This window comes from Salmo salar, chromosome ssa01 (genome assembly GCF_905237065.1).
Source record: "Salmo salar chromosome ssa01, Ssal_v3.1, whole genome shotgun sequence".
NCBI classification, from domain to species: Eukaryota; Metazoa; Chordata; class Actinopteri; order Salmoniformes; family Salmonidae; genus Salmo; species Salmo salar.
In genome coordinates, this window is record NC_059442.1 from 51,670,951 (window position 1) to 51,693,005 (window position 22,055).

Here is a 22,055-nt window from a genome sequence, read left to right on the forward strand (position 1 = left end):
TGAAAAAAATAACATATTCCCACATGCACAAAACAATAAACACAGTATGACTCAGCTTTATTTAGCTTGTTTTTATGAAAAAAAATACTAGAGGTTGATGGCTATAGAGGAAACAAAATACTGTACAAAACATTCAGATTAAAAAAAATTGTGACATGATATGGTTGATGTACAATGTAAATGCATATCACCCATCACCAATGAGTCATCTGATTTCCACACTGACATGTTTAATTTCTTCATCCCAGTTATCCCTAACTGTACTACAGTACTCATCTTGCTTCCCACGCAGCCATTAGCAATAGACATTTCACCATTCCTCAAACCAAACACCATTAGAAAACCCCTACAATTACCAACCTCTGAGACATAAATCCATGTATTATTACACAGAATATAGACAGGAAGTACCAATACCAGCTATAAAGAAATAAGAGGGAAGCACAGTCTCTCTACTTGAAATTCCAGTCTTGTCAGAATGATAAAATGGAGGATGACAGATGAAAACAGACCCGACACAGCACATTTGCTTACGCCAAAGCTGACAAAAACCGAAAGCACATAGCCTTATAAAAGATATGGTAACGCATTACTTGAGGGTGTATACTGTATGCCATATGCATTGCCATAACAATAGCCTACACCAACATTACATGGCATTTTACATGAAGATCAATACATTTGTATCTAAATGAATCCCTTTTAGCCAATCTACTTTAACACAATTCAGAGAAGTGTCATGTAGGCCTCTGACATTTTTATGTAGCTATGTATAACTCCTTTAAGATGTGTCACTGAATAAATATATTACCAAAAGTTGTCAGAATGCACTAAAGTTACAAAAGTGTTTTGTGATGGGTTTATGGAAAAGAATGTTTGTCAGGCAAGAAAATGTAACCAAACACTGCATTGTTACTGTGACACACCACACAGACAAAAAATATGGGAGGTGGTAGCATCACGTTGTGAAAAATACAGATAGAATGCAAAGAAGAAAAGCTTGGAGAAAAAAAAACACAATGAGTGGCCATAGAGATCGGCAACGGGTGTGTGGGAGAAGGGACACTCAGGTGAAAATATGGAGAGGAGATAGCCACCTCTGCGGTGAGCTGCTAGCGGCTGCAGAAGATTCCCATTGGCGTCCAAGACTCCCCTATTAGTCGGGTTGTTGTCACTGTCGGACGGTGCACCTTCCCCGTTGCCCAGCTTCTCCAGCACCTCCAAGGAAGAGAGGCGCGGTGGAATGACGGGCCCGTGATCATAGAAATGTGTCTGTGACGTTTGACCTGCCATCACCTTAGTGGCTGAGAGAGTCTTTTTGGCCTGGTGAGACCGGAGAGGCCTCTTCACCCTGAACGGTGCAGGGCCCATGAGGAAGAGGTTCGAGGGGAGAGAGGAGGAGTTCTTTATTTTCTCCTGGGTAGAAAGTTTGTCCTGCTGGGCCGTGGCCTGCTGCTGCCTCTCATGCCGCCGGATAGTGGTGAAGCGGGTATAAGAAGCTGGGCAGGAGCCTTTGCACTTGCTGCTGGGTTTATGGTGGTGGTGGTTGTGTGGGGAAGCGGACGGGGTGACTGGTGCTGGGGGACTGTTTGAGGTTCTGAAGATAGTGACCTTTGGGGCTTTCTCTGTTGGTACTGGGGCTTTCTCTGTGGGGCCGTGCTTCTCTGTCTCTGACTCAGTACCAGAGAGGGACTCGGCTCTCAGTGTGTCACTGTACTCAGAGGATCCCACCATCTCGCTGCCTGACAGAAACGCCTTCACTCGGGCTGCCTTGCCGTCCGTGTCCTCGAGAGGGCAGCCTTCTGTTTGCCCAGTGTGCCCTGGGACAGTGACCAGCAGCGACTCAGCCGAGACAGCGGACGCCATGAAGAGGTCGGCGGGGTTGTGGGTGAGGCTCTGGCTGGTGGGTAGTGTTGGCATGGAGGAGGAGCGTGTGGGAGACGGGCTGGAGTGCTGGATGATCAGCTCAAACTCTGACACTCGGGACGACACGGCGTCCCGCCCGGGAATGTTCTCCCCTGCCTCATCCCCCTCCCCATCAGTTCCATTGACCCCCACCTTCTCGAACAGGGAGGTCAGGCTACGGACACTTCCGTGGGGGCTGGAGCCCACTGAGCAGGAAGGCCTCTGGATGCTGTGCATGTTCCGATACAGAGTGGAGAACTCAGATGTGCTCCTTCTAGTCGCAGGGCTGCCATTATTTAAACCAGCCTCAGAGTCAAGGGGGAGACCATTAGAGTTTTTGTGTGTGTTTGAGTTTAGTCCACTCTCCTGGGCCTCTGCGCCTGTGCTCCCTGTGTATATATCCTCACAGCTGTGTGCCTTTGGGTGCCTGGCAGGCGCAGTCCTCCTGTCCTGGCTGTCAACACTAGGGGGTATCAGCTTAGGTTTGAACTTAGAGGGGAGGATTTGGGGTATGCAGGCTTTGGCAGCAGATAAGGGCTTCTTATTCTTATGCTGGTAACCTAGGGCATTACTGGCAAGAACTGATCGACTATTTACAGAAGAGCATGGTGAAATTATATAGCCATTCCCACCTTGATAATCCACTGGCAAGCATGCAGGACAACAGAATAAACAGCATATTAGGTTAATGGTCACAAATTCACACACACTGAAAATAACACAGGGTCAACACATTTCTAAAGTAAAGACAATGTCCATCAAAAGTTGATGAGGGAGAAAAGAACGTGATGCATTTCACATCAAGTAACAAATTACTTTGTTATACTATTAGTAATGCCACTTGTAAAATGCTTTGTTTTTAGGTGGAACAGTGAACATGTTGATTCTGAATAGCGCTAGAAATGCACGTTAAGTGTCTCGTAAGTTTCACTGGAGCTGATATGTTTATTCAATCACAATTATTCATAATTAAATGATTAGTGATCGTAAGCAGTAACATAAAAGAAGTGAAACAACAGAAAGGGCAAAGAGCAGGGCAGTAGGTCATGCATGAAATGCTATGTGATGTAATGTTGGTACGCTTGCTGTTCGGACATCAAATTAAATAACAGATTACATTTTCAAATATTTCAATAAACCTCAGAGCAGAATCCACAGTAGCTGTGATATCAGTATGAACTAAAATGATGCAATAAACAGCTCATAAGAGTTCATAAGAAATACAAACTACTCTATAAGCCTCCGTTGCCCATCTACGCACTACTTACGAACTAGGCCTCAGCATTGAGGAATTGGAATGCCCTTAACTTTTTGCAGCTAACCCAGAAAGCCCTTCCAACTCCAGGGTCCATCACAGGACACAGTCTCAAATAGAACTGTCAAAACAGCAAGGTCATACACGCCCCTGTGAGCGACTACACCATAATATTCTGGAAGACACACCTGCTGAGATGAGTCGTCATGGTTGACACTCACCTCTTGAGTGAGAGATGTGCTAATAATGCCACATACTATAATGTGCTAGTCCTACCACAATAAAGAATGACACAACCCAGTAGGGAATGATGACCCACACCTGCCACCAGCTGTTGTGATAGCAACTCTACAGGGATGTTGCCTACAGCAGAAGGCTGTAAATGCTCATTTACATTATTCTAACGAGTCTGTATTTTTGGCTCAGTTATATCTACCCTCAGTATTCTGTTTAAGCAACCCCACACTGAATAAGTTGAATACTAATGTTATTTCCATTAATATAACATTATACAGTGGCTTGCGAAAGTATTCACCCCCCTTGGCATTTTTCCTATTTTGTTGCCTTACAACCTGAAAAAAAAAAAGATTTTTCGACCGGTTGTATCATTTGATTTAGACAACATGCCTACCAATTTGACGATGCAAAATATATTTTTTATTGTGAAACAAACAAGAAATAAGACAAAAAAAAACAGAAAACTTCAGCGTGCATAACTATCCGCTCTCCCCCCAAAGTCAATACAAAACTTTTGCAGCAATTTCAGATGCAAGTCTCTTGGGGTATGTCTCTATAAGCTTGGCACATCTAGCCACTGGGATTTTTGCCCATTCTTCAAGGCAAAACTGCTCCAGCTCCTTCAAGTTGGATGTGTTCCGCTGGTGTACAGCAATCTTTAAGTCATACCACAGATGCTCAATTGGATTGAGGTCTGGGCTTTGACTAGGCCATTCCGAGACATTTAAATGTTTCCCCTTAAACCACTTGAGTATTGCTTTAGCAGTATGCTTAGGGTCATTGTCCTGCTGGAAGGTGAACCTCAGCCCCAGTCTCAAATCTCTTGAAGACTGAAACATGTTTCCCTCAAGAATTTCCCTGTATTTAGCGCCATCCATCATTCCTTCAATTTCCACCAGTTTCCCAGTCCCTTTTGATGAAAAACATACCCACAGCATGATTCTGACACCACAATGCGTCACTGTGAGGATGGTGTTCTCGGGGTGATGAGAAGTGTTGGGTTTGCGCCAGACATAGTGTTTTCCTTGATGGCCAAAAAGCAACATTTTTATTTCATCAAACCAGAGCACCTTCTTCCATATGTTTGGAAGAAGTCTCCCACATACCTTTTGGCAAACACCAAGCGTGGTTGCTTATTTTTTCTTTCAGCAATGTCTTTTTTCTGGCCACTTGTCTGTAAAGCCCAGCCCTGTGGAGTGTACGGCTTAAAGTGGTCCTATGGACAGATACTCCAATCTCCACTGTGGCGCTTGCAGCTCCTTCAGGGTTATCTTTGGTCTCTTTGTTGCCTCTGATAAATGCCCTCCTTGCCTTGTCCGTGAGTTTTGGTGGGCGGCCCTCTCTTGGCAGGTTTGTTGGGGTGCCATATTCTTTCCATTTTTTAATAATGGATTTAATGGTGCTCCGTGGGATGTTCAAAGTTTCGGGTATTTTTTATAATCCAACCCTGATCTGTACTTCTCCACAACTTTGTCCCTGACCTGTTTGGAGAGCTCCTTGGTCTTCATGGTGCCCCTTGCTTAGTGGTGTTGCAGACTCTGGGGCCTTTCAGAACAGGTGTATATGTACACTGAGATCATGTGACAGATCATGTGACACTTAGATTGAACACAGGTGGACTTTATTTAACTAATTATGTGACTTATGAAGGTAATTGGTTGCACCAGATCTTATTTAGGTGCTTCATCGCAAAGGGGGTGAAAACATACGCACGCACCACTTTTCCAAAAAATCCAAAATCCCAACAAGTTATTTTTTTAATTTCACTTCACCAATTTGGACTATTTTGTGCATGTCCATTACATGAAATCCAAATAAAAATCAATTTAAATTATAGGTTGTAATGCAACAAAATAGGAAAAATGCCAAGGGAGGCAAATACTTTTGCAAGGCACCGTAAGGGGACGTTACAATTATAGCCACTAGAAAGGCCTAGGAAGCAAAGTTCTGTGACAACAAAGTGTGCCATTATTGTTTTAAAGAGCATGAAGCAGGACCACATGATGAAGCTCTCTCTGCACTTTATCTTGCTCTGTTGTAATGTACTGTAACGAAGTGTCCACAGAGCTGAGGTGCTGTGTCTCTGGCAGGCCATAATGAGAGAGCGTGCAAGTCAGTTGACTTTGGCTCAAGATGACTCTGGGCGGAATTCCCTTTATAGCGGTTTCCACATTTTATGGAAAAGGAACTTCAGTCAAGACTTTTATCGGATAGGGACTTGAACTTCAGTCAAGTTATCTGGTATCTTTGTTTCACGATACAGTACTGACCATCTAAAATAATTCTGTAGAGAACAAATATGTATTATTAATTGAGGAGCGCAGACAGCTTACATAAACTAATAATACCTCTACAAAGAATACATTTGTGCATCTGCCAAAAACAAAAACAAACTCTAAACGGACTGGTGCAAAGGTTAATTCTCTTACTTTTAGACTTCAGGACTAGGCCTTGCATGGCCAGTTGGAATTCTGGCTATGTATTGGGGCAACATTGCCACACGCTGCCCGAACGGTCCCTTCCTTTCTCCTCCCCTTCCCTCCTTTCCTCTCCCCCCCTCGCATTTCTCTCCCCTGGTCATGTGCGCAGGAATTCCATCCTCTGACCTCCCTCTGACAGCTGACTTCCTCATGCCTAACCACCCGGCTGCGTCCCTGTTGTTTATCTCACCCCTGTCTGGCCCAGCCTAGAAAACCAGAGCCCTGTTTATCCCCCCCCCTTTCCTCCCCATTAGTCCCCTCGCCTGGACCTTTGCTCCCTGGCTTTAGAACACTCTGGAGCCCTGCCCCTAAGCCTCTCCAACGAATGCTTGGTCTGCAGAGGCAGATAACTGTAGGATGAGGGCACAACCCAAGGTTAGCTTGATAGCCTCCATTGATTTAGCAGGAAAACCTTCAACAGCCTAACTCTCGATGGATTTCTAAGCGGATATGGACAGTTTGGTGAAACATCCATGATATCAATGATTTAAAAAATAAAACGGCTGAGAAAAGATTTATGCTGAAAGATGATTGGCCTCTGGTGTGATAACCTGAAGCAAAAACACATGTGGATTTCAACACAAAGTTAAAAGGAAACACATGTATCCCTAACAGATACTTTTATGATCCAACATCCCCATCCCCAACATCCCCATCCCCAAGTCATTTGGTTCCATCTGAGTGGTAAAAACCCCTTTCAGAGTCCCACTGTGAAGCCAGTTCAGTACCCCCTCTTTACTGGCCGCATGTGTGGAGTGGAATCCTACCTTTGGAGGAGGTGCTGGCATGGCGCTTGTTGATGGCCCGCAGACCTTGCAGGGGAATGTCACCACCCTCCAGGACGCTCTTGTAAACATGGCGGTCACATTCTGGAGCCGCTGGCTCGCTGCTGGATGATCCTTCATCCTTCTCCACCTCGCTGTGTCCGGCCTTACACCCGGAGCTAGAGCAAAACACGGAGAAAATATTAAACCTAAAAAGCAGCTTGACTCAGAAAGCCTAATTAGGACAAGACTATATGTTCACACAGCCAGCTAGCTAGAAGAAAGCATGCTGTAATACATGCCAGTGTTGGTAATTAAGTGCAGTTTAATTGAGTAAAACAATTTGAGTAACATGCATTTTATGAAAAGATAAAGCACTTTTATTGGCACAATTTTGTGAGCTGCCATAGACTTATCTTACACAATCTGTGGTTGATTACTTGTTGATTCAGGCTTTTTGTTCATTTTTATTAGGGAAACATGAGGAGTGTAAAGATTTGGACCTAGACGTAAAATAAAACAGCACTCTACTTGTGCTCACTGCCCTTAACTTTGCATTCCACGGAGGCCAATGGGAGAGATTTCAAATATTATTGTCTGAACGTTCCTACATGTTACTCTGCTATGCATCTGTACTTTTTTTTAACGGTTACTCTACTTCAAATGCCACTGTCTCAGGAGAGAGTTTGATGCCTCCCTGTCTTTCTATTTATGCTGCCATGCATGAGAGGAGGCCATTAAACTAACAATTTCCAGTAACGTAGTTAATAATGTGGAAAAATGTAACAAAGCCTGAAAACAACGTTTTTTTGAGTGGAGTAAATTCAGCACAGTGAATTACTCCACCCACCCACAGTATCTCTGCAGGGTAACACAACAGTAGTCTATTTTCCATTGCAGGATATTACACTTTCCTGTCCTGTAAATTAACAATAAAAAAAAACATTTGGAGACACAATAGACATCTTTGAGACCAGAAGTGAAGTACAGCGAGGCGTGAGGAGAGTAGCAGGTTTTCCCCAAATGAGTTTGGCCCTTTGACATAATGCCAGGTTTAAGTGTAGTTCCTGCAGTTGAATGACCAGAAGCACCCTCTAGTGGCCTCATGGGTGAAATGTTATTCATATTTTTCATAATTAATCAACATTAAAAAAAAGTGTTTATATCAAATGGTTGTTCTATTGGAATGCAAACTCAAAATTGAATACATTTCAGCTCTATACTGACATGGTACAGGTGTCTTATTTTTTTTTAAACCCATTTACCCATAACCATGTTAAATCTACCATGTTTAAGACCAAGAAACACTGTGTGACCTTGATTTAGCCCACTGCAGTAAAACGTTAAGAGGAAGAGCCATGCCTCCTTTTTTGTTTATTTAAACCCCTCAACAATAACCTTTTTCATAGTTCAGAATAACCAGCCATTTGGGCTACTGCATTCATACTCAATAAAAACCTGTACTTTATACGGTATATGCAAGTATTCAAATAAGGTACCCCTTACCAGGCTACAGGGGCTGTATAACGCCTTGGCACCATCTCAGGTGGTTTCCTGGGAAGAGTCTATGTGAGGTCATAAGACATCCCATTGCCTGAGAGGGAGCCAGTGGCCCCAGAAGTAGGCTATGGAGCAGTTGCATAACTTCAGTTATCTGAAGATGTTCTTACCCAATTGCATCTAACCAGCTGGAATCAATGTGATACAAACGTATTGAGGAAGAGAGTTTGATCGTTACTGATGGATAATATTGCAAGGCTAAGAATAGTTTGATAGTAGCCTACCCTGTTTGTAAATGGCAATATTGGAAATATAAGCCTACTCCTGATAGCATCTCAATCAAATGTGAATAGTCTAACAATTGAATACTGTCTGTACACGTCTGTTGCTAACCTATCTGTTGCTAACCTATCTTGAACTCAGCCAAAAATATCTATTTTGGTCCCTTGTTTATACACGTCTGTATACAGTAAGCAATGTGGTATACAACAATGAGGTAAATGTGTACTAGAAAGTTGTTGAATATAGGCTAGGCCTTTAATTTCAAAGAAACCCCAGTAAACTCTCACCCCCTAAACATGTGTCTCGTAACCCTTTGAGGAAAGCTTGTGGGACTTATGGCTTCATCTCAGGAGTTTACCATTTTAAACGGATTTCTTAAACAGATGATAGGGTTTGTACACAAACTGCTGTGATGCAATACTTGCATCATAAACATTAATAAACATTATCAAATCAAAACCAGTTTGGGCCAATGAAGCAGTCTGATTGTTTTGTAGAAAAAACATTAAAGTAATGTGCAAATGTGATTGGCTGTTAACCAGAAACCGTTTTAGCATATTTGAAATGCCCATAACAACTTGCTGGCAGATGATGCGACAAGTTACTAAACATATTTCTTAGACTTTTACAAATAAATGTACAAAAAGAAAAGGGGAAAAAAGGCTTTAGACTGATTTAATGCTTTCAGAAATCCATCTAGACAATAGAAATAAGTTAAAACATGCAGCGTTCATAAAAATGATGACATAATATAATAAGTACACAGACAGATGTATCTGTTAATTAACTCATTCCAATAAAGTGCATGGCATTATCAATAACCTGTGTTACTTAATATCCAATGAGCTGGCGACAATGAACGACGTCAAAGATCCTTGAGGAAAAAGAAACTATTCAAAAGAGTTAGGGAATATCATGCTGTGAAATCCAAATAGAAGTTTCGGGAGAGATGGAAAGTTCCAAACAGAAATGGTGTGAGAACTTTCTGCCATTGGACCACAAGAAATTCGCCATGGCAAGGGCTAGAATTCCCCAAATAAATCTTTGCTGACAAAAAACAGAGATCAAAGTCGTAACGCTGCTGGTTTGCTTATTGATCGAACACCCACTTCCATATCAAAGTTATTGTTGTTATAAGATTTCAGGCTGGCTTCACACACCCACTCTGGGGAGATAACGGATCAAATTACGTAGCTGTAGGGCGGAATAGAGCGGAGTTCCCTGTCTCTCTCCACTCACAAATGTCATCCAGGTTTGACTCGGGGGCTGTTTGCTTTCAGCTTTAAATAAATCGCCATATAGTAGCCATGTCCTCACCACCACTACCTCCCAAAACCTCTCCAGACAGAGGACACACTGTACTGGCAGCTTTTACACTCGTTAATAGGAACCTCTCTCTTACGCTGTCCCCCCCTCTCAGGAAGCAGCAGGAGTCTCCCCCCTTCCCTAAATGGGGAAATCTCCACAGGGTGTTAAAATGCTTAAAATCCCCTGCTGACAGCACTCCTAAAAACGTGCCCTAAACACAGACAAACACACATTTTGGAATGGATAAGCACAAGACAGAAGCATAGAAGTAAGAGAAGCATGGACTTACTACTGCTGTAGTTCGGCGGGTGTTTCCAGGGGGCTAAAAGAGGGGGCACTCTGCAACAGACCAAACAAAGAAGTCATTGATAAATCCACAGGAAGGTCTCTTCCAACTAGAATAGAAGCAGGAGCATTAGCTGTGGTGACTGGCTCTCTTTTCTCTTTCTCGTGTGTCTGTCTGAAGTGTCTCCAAAGCCTGGGATTGGTAGCTCTGCTGAACGAAGCTTTTACACGGAGGAGCAAGCGTGTGTTTTGGCACGCTTGCAAGTTGGAGAAAACAAGCGGCAGTGAGGAGGGGGGTGGGCGTGCGTCGGTCAGGGGCGCCCATGCGGGGAGGGGGCTGTCACTAGGCTCAGCCAATGAGCTGGTGTCCCTCACAGAGGGCCTCTCTTTTGTCTGGTATTGAGTCACTATCATTACCACTGGACCAGACCAGGGGACAATTAACCAGCTGGTGGTGCAAGCAGGTCAAATTACACACCCACACATACACACACACACACAAATATCATCACAGTATGATGTTGATAACAACAATCTCAAAACACAATAAAAGCCTTGAGAAACACAGTCAGAGGCATTAACACACAAATAAAGTCAAACTGACACAATGCCATGTAGTAGAAGCACAGGCCGACATACACAAACAAACAAGGAAAGGGTGAGTGAATACGTTTGTTTCTAGGACTTTGCCGTGCGAGCTGACGAAACACATAGTTATCGTATTTGGTGTTATTCTGGGGCGGTTACTAAAACACAAAAGAGCCATTCGCTGGTGGGGTAGCACCCGCTAGCGCTTTGAATGGTTCAGAGCTGGCTAATTTTAGACCACTGTTTCTGTTGCTTTTCTCCATGCGGACATCACAGAGTGTAAAAATAACAGACATGACAGGCGGGCTATGAATAAAAGCATAAGTGTTGTTTGCAAATAAGATTACACAATCCCAAGCGCCAGCCTGGCTCTTCTAAAAGCACCTCTCCCCCAACCATACATGTCTACCCCTGTCCCATCCCAAACAGATGACCATACCAGACCAGTAGCATCCTGCACAGGCTCATTTCCCACAACATGCCTTCCCTCTGGTTGCCAGGGGAGGAGGATCATTAATAACCTTTCAAAATGAATGCCTATCTTTATAAGATCAGAATTCCGCCTGGCAGGTATATAGACTAATCTATTTATAAAGCCAAATGTTCCACAGGCGCCCTTCTTCGAGAACATGCCACCGCCACTGAATTATGTGTCTTTTCACTCCCTTGTCTTCCTATCCCTCTCTGTCTGACAGAACTGGGTTCAAACGCTTTTGGAAATCATTTCAAATACTTCAGCTGGGCTCGATTGAGCTTGCCTGGCGCAATGGAGCCAATATAATAGTTGCAAATCTGCAACCCCACACATCTGGCACTACAAGAAGGCTAAAGTAAACAGTAAAGTATTTGAAAGACTATAAATAGTATTTGAACCCAGGTCTGCTGACTGATCTCCCAGTCCCTCTCAACAGGGGATGAAATAGATGGTGTCCCCTGGTACTTGTGAGTAATTGAGCTGACACTACACTGCTCTGATGGAAAATAATCATGAAATAGGAGTGAGAAGACTTATCTGAACTAAAGGAAGGGGATCTCATTCTGATTATTTACAAGAGATTTACAAGCCTGGGGATTCCCAGGGATCTTCATTACATGTATGGATATGTGTTTAGTGTATGGCAGGTGAAATAACAATTACAAGCTGAAAATACTCATATTTTGGGTGGAAAATATGATTTATCCTTCAATGTGAAACATTCCATATAAAGCGGAGTACAAAATAATATTACTAACGATGGAAAGTTCATATGCATGATCAATTGTCACTAGCATGCCAAGATCCCTGAAGTCAAACAAGGACTTGAGACAAATATTGCCAACATCTGATGTCTCTTTGTGTGTAATGTGTGGTTTCACTGGAAATTAAGGGACACATAAAATATTTAAAGCTGTTTACGAATCTAGGCGGATGAAGGTACCGTGAATTCCTTTCTCTTGACCCGTCAGTGGAACACGGTGTAAACAATGTTTGCACATTTTCCAAACAGGTGTCTGTGATGACTTTGCTGCAAGGTGATATATATAGGCCAACATTGCAGGTTGGGGATCTGGGTGCTTTGTTTATTCACATTCAAAAATAGCAATCATGAGTGTAATGGGAGCCTTTCCTTCCAAAAGTAAATGCTTATTTGTTAAGACAAGTTCTTATAAAAAAAAAATCAGCTCCCCTTGTTACTGTTATAGCTATATCTTTATCCCCTCAGCACGAGTACTTAGAGATAAAGGTTAAGTCTATAAGTGAGGTTAAATATGAAAACAATGAGCTGAGGGGGATTATGGGTTACTTCCGGTCGAAACGTTAAAGTCGCGGAGAGGTTCATAATATCTGCGTCCCAAATGGCACCCTAGTCCCTATGTAGTGCGCTACTTTTGACCAGGGACCCTCGGGCTCTGGTCAAAAGCAGTGTACTATATAGGGACTAGGGTGCCATTTGGGATGCCCCGCCATTCAGTGTATGAATCCGTACAGAGACTGTGGTCAGAGTCCGACACTGTATTAATGACCCCACATGCAGCTGCCCTCTCAGTGACAGCTTACGCCAGACAGACTAGTCACTGACGCAGTCACTCAGTCGGGACACAGAAGGCCAAAACTTTCTTGCTAACCATAGATATGTATGGTATTTTGCTTCCGTTTCACCTTGTATGTCCATGGAGCTGTGATTGAATGTGACTGTAATCATATGAATTTCGAGGCCTTTGACTGTGAGCTCATGCATAAGTCGTGACCTTTGTGAAGTATTAATGGTTGATGTGATTAAACAAGAACGTCAGAGCATCGATCTGGTTATGACCATGATTTTGGAGCGACAAGGATTGTGATCATAAGACAATGCACTACAAGTATAAACAGGTCAGAAAACCGCTTTATCTATTGTTAGATCGATACGCTGTCAAGAAACCATTAAGCTCCTGGACATAGGCAAAAATAATAATAATTTTTAAAAATGATACACACACACACACACACACACACACACACACACACACACACCCAATCAAAAGTTTGGACACACCTACTCATTCAAGGGTTTTTCTTTATTTGTACTATTTTCTACATTGTAGAATAATAGTGAAGACATCAAAACTATGAAATAACACATATGGAATCATGTTGTAACCAAAAAAGTGTTAAACAAATCAAAATATATGTTATATTTGAGATTCTTCAAAGTAGCCATCCTTTGCCTTGATGACAGCTTTGCACACCTCTTGGCATTATCTCTAACAGCTTCACCTGGAATGCTTTTCCAACAGTCTTGAAAGAGTTCCCACATATATTGAGCACTTGTTGGCTGCTTTTCCTTCACTCTGCGGTCCAACTCATCCCAAACCATCTCAATTGGGTTGAGGTCAGGTGATTGTGGAGACCAGGTCATCTGATGCAGCACTCCATCACTCTCCTTCTTGGTCAAATAGCCCTTACACAGCTGGGACGTGTGTTGGGTCATTGTCCTGTTGAAAAACAAAAGATAGCACATTTGGACTCATCAGACCAAAGGACAGATTTCTACCAGTCTAATGTCCATTGCTCGGGTTTCTTGTCCCAAGCAAGTCTCTTCTTATTATTAACGTCCTTTATTAGTGGTTTCTTTGCGGCAATTTACCATGAAGGCCTGATTCACGCAGTCTCCTCTGAACAGTTGATGTTGAGATGTGTCTCTTCCTTTAACTCTGAAGCATTTATTTGGGCTGCAATTTCTGAGGCTGGTAACTCTAATGAACTTATCCTCTGCAGCAGAGGTAACTCTGGGTCTTCCTTTCCTGTGACGGTCCTCATTAGAGCCAGTTTGATGGCTTTTGAGACAGCACTTGAAGAAACTTTCAAAGTTCTTGACATTTTCCGTATTGACTGACCTTCATGTCTTAAAGTAATGACGGACTGTCATTTCTCTTTGCTTATTTGAGCTGTTCTTGCCTAAATATGGACTTGGTCTTTTACCAAATAGGGCTGTCTGCTGTATACCACCCCTACCTTGTCACAACACAACTGATTAGCTCAAACGCATTAAGGAAAGGAAATAAGGAAATAAATTACACATTAACTTTTAATAAGTCACACCTGTTAATTGAAATGCATTCCAGGTGACTACCTCATGAAGCTGGTTGAGAGAATGCCAAGAGTGTGCAAAGCTGTCGTCAAGGCAAAGGGTGGCTACTTTGAAGAATCTAAAATATAAAATATATTTTGATTTGTTGAACACTTTTTTGGTTACAACATGATTCCATATGTGTTATTTCATAGTTTTGATGTCATCACTATTATTCTACAATGTATGAAATAGTAAAAATGAAGAAAAACCTTTGAATGAGTAGGTGTGTACAAACTTTTTGACTGGTACTGTATATATTGTGAAAGAAAACTCAGGTTTCCTCCTTAAGTTGATCATCATGTGTTACATGGACATACATGGAGTCTAGAGTCACTAGACCTTCTAAGAAGGAGTCATCATCCCATGAGCACTCTAAGAACTCATAGAGGTTACAAGCAGCCTGTGGAGTCACCATAACCAAGAAGAGATATGCCAATCAAACCCCAATGTGCCGGGATGTCTAGCCCACCCCTTGAAGGTCAAATACTACACATACCAGGTGTAGCAGGAGCTTTGAGTTAGTCAGACATCAAATTGAGCTCATCTGGAAACCATCCTACTTGGAGGCCAAGTTTTTAGTACTACCCCCTCCTAATCCTAATATAACCAACCAGGAGTTGCAGGACAGGAGTTGCTGGAGTCTGAGTCAGACAATACTTTCCATGGATAACACTGACTTAAAGAGAAGGTTGGATGAGAGATTCTTAAGCCTGCCCTGCTGACGTGAGAATATGATCTCATGTAGTCAGTGGTTCCGCATCATATGATCCAGGGTGTGGTTTCCAGGCAGACTCCGCTGTGGAGGTTGGCCCTGACTGACTTACAAAGCAGAAAGCAAGGAGACAGAACATCTGTTTGTGGGCAGCCAGTGAGTCTGAATACCTGTCTGGTGCCAACCGGAGCCCAAGGCACGTAGCCTACCGGTATTTGTCAAGCTGCCTACTGTATATCAAACTTATGATTCAACTTTGACAACATGCCCTCACTTGGAAAAGATACTATAGTAAATACAGTGCACTTAGAAAGTATTGAGACCCCTTGACTTTTTCCACATTTTGTTACGTTACAGCTTTATTCTAAAATGTATTAAATTAAATGTTTTCCTCATCAATCTACACACAATACCCCATAATGACAAAGTGAAAACAGCTTTTTAGACATTTTTGCAAATGTATAAAAAATAAAACACCGAAATACCTTATTTACATAAGTATTCAGACACTTTGCTATGAGACTCTAAATTGAGCTCAGATGCATCCTGTTTACATTGATCATCTTCGAGATGTTTCTACAACTTGATTGGAGTCCAGCTGTGGTAAATTCAATTGTTTGGACATGATTTGGAAAGGCACACACCTGTCTATATAAGGTCTCACAGTTGACAGTGCATGTCAGAGCAAAAACCAAGCCATGAGGTCAAAGGAATTGTCCGTAGAGTTCAGAGACAGGTGGGGTAGGGTACCAAGAAGGGTACCAAAAAATGAATCAAAGAACACAGTGGCCTCCATCATTCTTACATTTACATTTTAGTCATTTAGCAGACGCTCTTATCCAGAGCGACTTACAGTAGTGAATGCATACATTTCATACATTTTTTTTTTCTTTTTTTTTTCCCTGTGCTGGCCCCCCGTGGGAATCGAACCCACAACCCTGGTGTTGCAAACACCATGCTCTACCAACTGAGCTACAGGGAAGGCATTAAGTTGGTCTTAAATGGGAGAAGTTCGTAACCACCAAGACTTCCTAGAGCTGGCCGCCCAGCCAAACTGAGCAATTGGGGAGAAGGGCCTTGGTCACAGAGGTGACCAAGAACCCGCTGGTCACTCTGACAGAGCTCCAGAGAAGCATGGTGGTGGCAGCATCATGCTGTGGGGATGTTTTTCAGTGGCAGGGACTGGGAGACCAGTTAGGATCGAGGGAAAGATGAACGGTGCAAAGTACAGAGAGATCCTTGATGAAAACCTGCTCTAGAGCGCTCAGGACCTCAGACTGGGGTGAAGGTTCACCTTCTAACAGGAAACGACCCTAAGCACACAGCCAAGACAATGCAGGAGTGGCTTCGGGACAAGTCTCTGAATGTCCTCGAGTAGCCAAGCCAGAGCCCAGACTTGAACCCGATCGAACATCTCTGGAGAGACCTGAAAATAGCTGTACAGCGACGCTCCCCATCCAACCTGACAGAGCTTGAGAGGATCTGCAGAGAAGAATGGGTGTGCCAAGCTTGTAGCGTCATACCCAAGAATACTTTTTTTAGAATAAGTAACGTAACAAAATGGGGAAAAAGTCAAGAGGTCTGAATACTTTCCGAATGCACTGTAAACCAGACTAGACAGCACTCCTTGATTCAATAAGGGCCTGTCATGTAATGATTGTGTGGGCACTGTAATACTCTTTTCACACTACCGGGTTGAGCCAAGCAGAACCAAGCTGTATTGTGCTGGCCTGGTTTTATCTACCATAGTTGTCAGAGTCTCTACTGGAAAGGACCACGTGAAAGGAAAATATCTGAGCCAGCACAATACGGTTCGTGTCAGCATGATTGTGTGAAAAGGGTATAACAGTCTTGAACTAAAGTATTACCCACAGTTGAATCACCTTGCCCAGTCCTCTGGGGTATGCTATGCGTCCTCATTTGCAGGGTGTCCATAAATGGAACAACAAAAAGAGTTCCACATGGGTGCTGAGTTAATGACATGGTACAGGCGGCATGGTGCCAGTGTTGGCATAGCCTTGACGATCCTGTTGTAAGGGACAAAATGCAAAGATGGCCAACTGCACCCACAACAGCTGTAGCGTTCATCAATTATTCTTTATCATCATATACAGTAGCAGTAGGACACCTAACCCGAATTGGGTATATAATTAGCCTAACATATGGACAATGTTCAAAAATGGAAATCATCTAATGACCGGACAGGAGACACTTCTACTGTAGGTCGTCATACAATGCTCAGCTGCCAGCATAGTTGATATAGCTAAGTTACAATCCAAACACAGCAAGCCTCACAGATGAAGAGCAGTCACCAAGATATACAGCATGGAAGGGGATTTAAAAAAAAATATAAGACAGCACACTTCCAGGGGTTATTGAAGTGGAGAGATGGAGTTGGTCTTCAATGTATAAAACTTGCCAAATTAAAATAACAAGCAATGATAGCATAAAAACAATTAACTGCATTTCTTTGCCACAGACCCACTTCCGACTGATAGTAGAAAGAATAACATAACAATGTGTTGTATATACAATGATAGAGCTATATCTAGAGTTGATTGACTACCTAGAGCTGGGAAAAGTGATCGCAGGCAATAACTCAAGGTAAGGCCCCATTACGCGTGTTTTAGGAGGGGATAACGTTTTGGTTAATGTTGAGTAAAGGTTTGCAAATGTTGTTGGAGTAGTCCTTACGGACAGACATAGTTTGTTTAGGCATTTAAACATGGATGTTATTACCACATGCATTGTTTAAATACACCGTCACTTTAAGACTGCGACCACTTACCGCTTTATCAAACTCCATCTCTGAAAAGAATCTATACCAAGGCTCATTCTCTAAATGTACATCTTCTGGACTTATGTCCTGAGTCTACAGGGCCATGGCAACAAGGAAAAGAGGAGAAAGACAAAGAGAAGACAGTTCAGACAGCACATCATTTACAGACACAGGCAATGAGGCTATGACACATTCTTGATGTGATCCAGACAACATTCCCGACATGATGAATTTCTAAACAAGAGTTCACAATCAGAAATAATTCCTAAAGATTTGTCTTTATGTGCCGGTGAATTATCCAAGGTGAAAAAAAGAAGGACATTTTGCAATTAGGATCTTATACTGATTTGTTCTCAAATGTATAAAGACATAGAATGCACTGTGTGACTTCAACAAATAATATGAAGCAGTCATCTGAACCGTACTCAATTCTAGTGTGCAGTGTGTGCATACTGTATGTGTAAGAGAAGATAAGCAAGTGTAATACTACATGTTTTGATGGGTCCCATCTGCTTTGTATTCTTATTTGTGAAATATTCAGATTTGACTTATTCTAAATATTAACATAAATAGTTTACTAACATGCCAATTTGATTTGATTTGTTTATATCGATCATTGAGCCACAATGGCAATGAGAAAGACAGGAATCGACAGAACTACAGCTACAGTATAATAGGCTAAATGAAAGTAAGAGACCGTATAGTCCGCCGCTAAATGCTGCCAGGAACCTGACACAGAACCACTGACCATGGTCTGTAATTACAGAGACTGTCACGTCACATGCAGTGTCCGTCTGACAATGATGGACAGCATGAACAAGGCCTTGTTCTCTACTGTTCAGTATGTGGTGCCACTGGGATTGGTCCAAAACCGCATCATAACCCCTAATAGCTCACCATAAAAGACAAACAATGATTGCATTATGATATAATCAAATAGCTATTCTACTGTAGATGAGATGCAACTCTATTCTATTATGTATGAGCCACACAAAGAGGCTGCTAGCTAAACCAACTGTCAGCTTAAACATGTATGCAGCATTTATTTAAAGGCCTACTCCTTAATGAATCTCACGAGGCATTTATAAGTGATACCCTTTAAGAATCAATGGATGCACGCCATTAACAATGACTGTAAATATCACAGTGGGCCTTTAATTCCTCTTTGATGGAGTTGATTCTATCATTTCAATTGAAACCTGGTAGTGCACACTGTATTAGGGCAATGATCTACCTACCGCTATTCATATTATCAAAGGTAATGAAAAAAAGAGACCCCCACAAGGACATTGCCCGATGTCAAAATATCCATTGCATTATTTATTTTTACAGGCATTTGTTTGACTCCTTTCCCGACAAATTCAAGCCAATTCAAGCCGTTGGTTGAAACACTGCAAGACAATGGCCATGGCTTGTAAGTGATACATCCACACCACCAGATAGGTCATCTGTCGTTGTAATAGGATCCCCCTTTAGGAATGTTGTGCACATGGAAATTCAGTCTATACATACATTGCCTACTAGGAGCTGCCTTAGTTAGTGAAGCAGCCACCTAAGCTCTTAGAGGGAAACAGCTTACACAACATGCGTAGTATAGAGACTGCAGAGGCAAACACAGAAACACACACGTGGCACTGGATGCATGGCTGTCGTACCTTTCTCTCCAGTTTCAGCACCGATGATTTTCCCGGCTCGTACTCGAAGATGCTCTTGGGCTCGGCACGGTACTTCCTGGTGTCTACCTTTTTGTCAGGGGGCTCCCACTCGTTCCTGCAGGAGGGAGGGGAGAGCAAATCCCTATCATGTCAAGCAGTCTCCATGGCAACCGGCTGGGGCTAGTTTTTTGGGTGACAGCTCCATCATCAACAGCGTTTTCCCGTACAGTAAAGCTCGTGCCCCTCCCACTCTCCATCTCTTTTTCCTGTTGTTCCCTCTCTCGCTTTCTCCATCAGAGCTGTCTTATAATTTTGTTAATAAATAATAAAATATACAGTCATGTCAAGGCATGAATCAAGTCATGCTAGCTAAGTAAACTGAACCAAAGACCCTAGCTGCATTTCCTGAGAGAATACACCACAAGGTGTGGTCAATGTCATCTGCTTCAGGATATAGAATTCCACTATGGTTCCTTTGGTTCCACTATGATTCCACTGGGAATAAGCAAAGACTAAAACAATTGGGTGTTGCATTGAATATTTTTACGTAAGTTCGAAACAAATGCTTTCTATTACACCCGTTAGTTACGGATCAAACAGCTTATTGTAGTGGGAAAATCCAGGTATTTCAGGTAATGTTACTTGTAAAAAAAAAACACAAAAGTAATTGTCAAAGAGCAGAGAGTAATCCACAAGCGGTCAAACAAACAAATGCGGCCTCAGAAGGTTCACACGCTAGAGGTACGGTAACTAGAGGAAACATGTACACACCAAGGAAGGCACTAGAGCCAACCAGGCATGCCATTCCCAGCGTCCGTGCGCAAGAGTTTATCCTCTATCACCCGTCTTCCTTCATGAATGAATCACTCATCTCCACACGCCTAGGAGAGTGGATGTTCTTTGTCAGCACTAACATTAAGGGGAGAGGTGAGGAGGCTGTTTAGTCACATCTAGTATGACAACAAGCACCTGAGGTAGTAGAGGTCAGAGAGGACCTAACTGGAGGTTACCATGGTTACCGCGATTCAACGATGTACTGCTCTGTACTCGTCTACTTCTAATTCCTAAAAAAACAAACATCTAATATAAACACAACATTTGAATTCTTGAATCTTTGACAAGCATGTATTCAAGTGTGTTGGTTACATGTTACGTGGTGTATGTATACTGTACCTCATTAAATATTCACCATCACACCAAACATGAATATAATCGTATACCTCTTACTGTATCTCATTACAGTCCCTCGGGTAAAAGTGCTACCAAAAATGCATCCCCTTGTGAACTGCTCTGCAGAGGCAATGAATGTGTTATGAAGAGTGAGTTCAATGGGTTAAGAGGTCTTCGAGGATACACTATACTACAATCCATGTGAAAGGGAAGCAGCAATAGAAAATAGACTTACCTTTTGGAAGGTTTGAGGGAAGAGGACCGGGTTGGCACAGGCATCGACAACCTATGGTCAACTTCAGCAGCACTTTTTGACCGTGGGACCCCTTTCACTGAAAATAAACACACAAGAACAGACACTGCTATGAAAGCAGCTTGTAATGTTTAGCTTAAACTTAAATAAACTGACATCTCTTCTCAGTGATGAAAGTGTCTACTGTACAATTTGACTGTATAGTAAATTTAAACAAAATCCAAAGATCATGCTATTGAGATCACAATAGAGATATCATATTGATTTCTCAATCTATGAGAATGACAATTGCCGAAACTCACCATCTTCCACAAAACCGTAGGGGGAGGGACCATCATCTGAAAGAGAGAGAAAGAACGTTATTATTTATTGACTATAAACATGTACTTACTAACATACACAAGGTCAATCCACTGGCAGTTCCACTTGTATAGGGTCTAAGCTATGCAATGTTAATCAAGGGTGACCCAATCTATTGTCTGTTAAATTAGCTTGTTATGGTGGTGCTACATATGTAGTTACTCAGTATAACCAGTAGAGGTCACTTTGGTAGCAGCAGTGCCACACTATATTGACTGCACTCTGTAAACTGCTGATTATAGGTCCGAGATTGGGAAACCCTGCCTTAACGCATGTTCGAAGTTATATAGAACAGAAGTGTGATTTAGAATAAAAATGTATACAAAAAAAAATATTGGGGGGATTACAGACCAAAAAGGCACACTATAGCAATAACATGCATCCACAACAATAGCTTTCCTGGAGGGGCCATAGTTTTTTATTATAAACATCTAATCATGATGGCTGAAAATGAATTCTCAAATTCAAATACATTATGCTGATATATACAGTATGTATTTCATGTATTTCTGCTGTAACACAGGGTATAGCCAGAACCTTATATCACATGTAAGGCTATAAGACCCGGTACAGCTCTTCAAAGGGCACAGTAAGCATCTCTTCCTCTTCTGTAATTGCCCAGTACAGTATGTCCTTTACTCCATTAGTTGAGACATTATATTTCTTCAAACACACTCTAAATAGAGTGCGTTTCATAGGTTGTGTCAGTCAGAACCCTTTGGAAGAAGCATCACTTCTCTAAAAATGGATCCAATCGATTAACATCTTCATGAATAAGTAATGCTGTTCTTGGAAATCCCGGAATAGTCTACACATTTCGTACAAACCTTCTCCGATCAACTATTTGATTTATTTATCAATTGATTGATTGAGTCAGTGAATAACAAGACATATCAGCTTGCCAGGAAGCAGACATGAGCAGAAACAAA

The 22,055-nt window shown here is 42.2% G+C and overlaps 1 protein-coding gene across 14 annotated transcripts in view; it reads right to left on the bottom strand.

Moving 5' to 3' along the window:
* Positions 1–22,055, bottom strand: part of sorbs1 (sorbin and SH3 domain containing 1) — a 79,503-nt gene that overhangs the window by 16,508 nt on the left and 40,940 nt on the right. For 11 of the 14 annotated variants that reach the window (XM_045719243.1, XM_045719249.1, XM_014199432.2 and 8 more), the window contains 6 exons: positions 21,069–21,104; positions 20,749–20,845; positions 19,344–19,458; positions 17,698–17,781; positions 10,021–10,070; positions 6,645–6,820 (listed from right to left, as the gene is read on the bottom strand). In XM_045719243.1, coding sequence (XP_045575199.1) covers positions 6,645–6,820; positions 10,021–10,070; positions 17,698–17,781; positions 19,344–19,458; positions 20,749–20,845; positions 21,069–21,104 — 558 coding nt within the window. Of the gene's footprint in view, positions 1–1,097; positions 3,658–6,644; positions 6,821–10,020; positions 10,071–17,697; positions 17,782–19,343; positions 19,459–20,748; positions 20,846–21,068; positions 21,105–22,055 lie in introns of those variants that run through there. The other 3 variants (XM_045719288.1, XM_045719259.1, XM_045719298.1) reach the window with 2 other exon arrangements.